The 1,088-nt window shown below is 35.5% G+C and overlaps 1 protein-coding gene across 1 annotated transcript in view; it reads right to left on the bottom strand.

Moving 5' to 3' along the window:
* Positions 1-276: 276 nt before the first annotated feature.
* LOC136848393 (protein ATP1B4-like) overlaps positions 277-1,088 on the bottom strand; it is a 16,188-nt gene continuing 15,376 nt past the window's right edge. Inside the window, exon 3 of the mRNA XM_067120688.1 lies at positions 277-309. Within this exon, the coding sequence (XP_066976789.1) occupies positions 277-309 (33 nt within the window). The remainder of the gene's footprint in view (positions 310-1,088) is intronic.

The following is a 1,088-nucleotide window of genomic DNA, read 5'->3' as shown; positions in this document are numbered from 1 at the left end:
TTGTAATTATACATGGTCTAGTCAGTATTGGCTTTCGCTGTTTACCTGTGGAATTAAAAAAATATCTAAATTCACCAACAGCCTATAACTAATACAACGAATACTCAATAATCTCTCACCGATCTTGCAACGTTGCATCGTCGTTACAAACACAGACCCCAGTTTCTTTTCAACTTCATTTCCGTAATCTCTCTTACCTTGAACCGATTTGCTCATGTCAGAACGACCCAAGGGATTTGTGTTGGGCGTCGTCAAATTCCTATTGATGGTTGCGGACTAACGAGGATTCTTTTCTACTTCTTTAGCCGACTGCAAAAGGTAATTGAGAGCATACGAAAAGTAATTGATATGCGTGCATCTATGAATTTCCTGCTTTTTCGTCAGTGTTTTCCATACGGGTTTTGCTAGAGAAGAGCTGCATAGGCAAGGAAACACCCTTCTTGAGGAAACACCCTCTATCCAGTCAAAAGAGAGAAATATTACAAGTATTTTGTACAGTTTTGTTACCGTTTTACATGATTTTTACATAATTTTCTCAAAGGTTATGCGCATATTAAAGAGACTACTAAAATTGTATATTATTTAACTTATTTTCTATTTCAAACTTTTTTTAAGATACTAACGCAATAATTAAATTCAGTGTTATATACTAACACATTAAATTCAGCTGTACTTCTTAATAGAAGGTTCTCCACCCTCTGCATTTTAGTTATTTATAACATCCTTCGTATTTTTCAATGCGTTTTCAAGCATCAAACACTGAGCATGGTTTTCCCGTCCTAATCATCCGACTGTGATTCCTTAATAGCCTCCTCTTTGTCTACGTAATGACCTTTTACAACCATTACTCATTATTTCGTTTACAACTCCCCCACTCATTCATGACGTCATTTTCACAACCGTTTTGTCATCCCTAAATCTGTAACATTTTATCGTCATGTTATTTCTCTCACTTTATTATCTCTGTATATCTCCCAGTAATTTTGTCTCGTTCGTTCCTTCATTCTGAAGATTATTATATTTTGTCATTACTTCTTCTCCTGTTTAATATCTCTTCCTATTCCCGGCAATTACTGCTGCATTCTCCT

This window comes from Macrobrachium rosenbergii, chromosome 19 (genome assembly GCF_040412425.1).
Source record: "Macrobrachium rosenbergii isolate ZJJX-2024 chromosome 19, ASM4041242v1, whole genome shotgun sequence".
Classification (NCBI taxonomy): domain Eukaryota; kingdom Metazoa; phylum Arthropoda; class Malacostraca; order Decapoda; family Palaemonidae; genus Macrobrachium; species Macrobrachium rosenbergii.
Note: the sequence above shows the minus strand (reverse complement) of the source record. Positions and strands in the feature narration are given on the sequence as shown.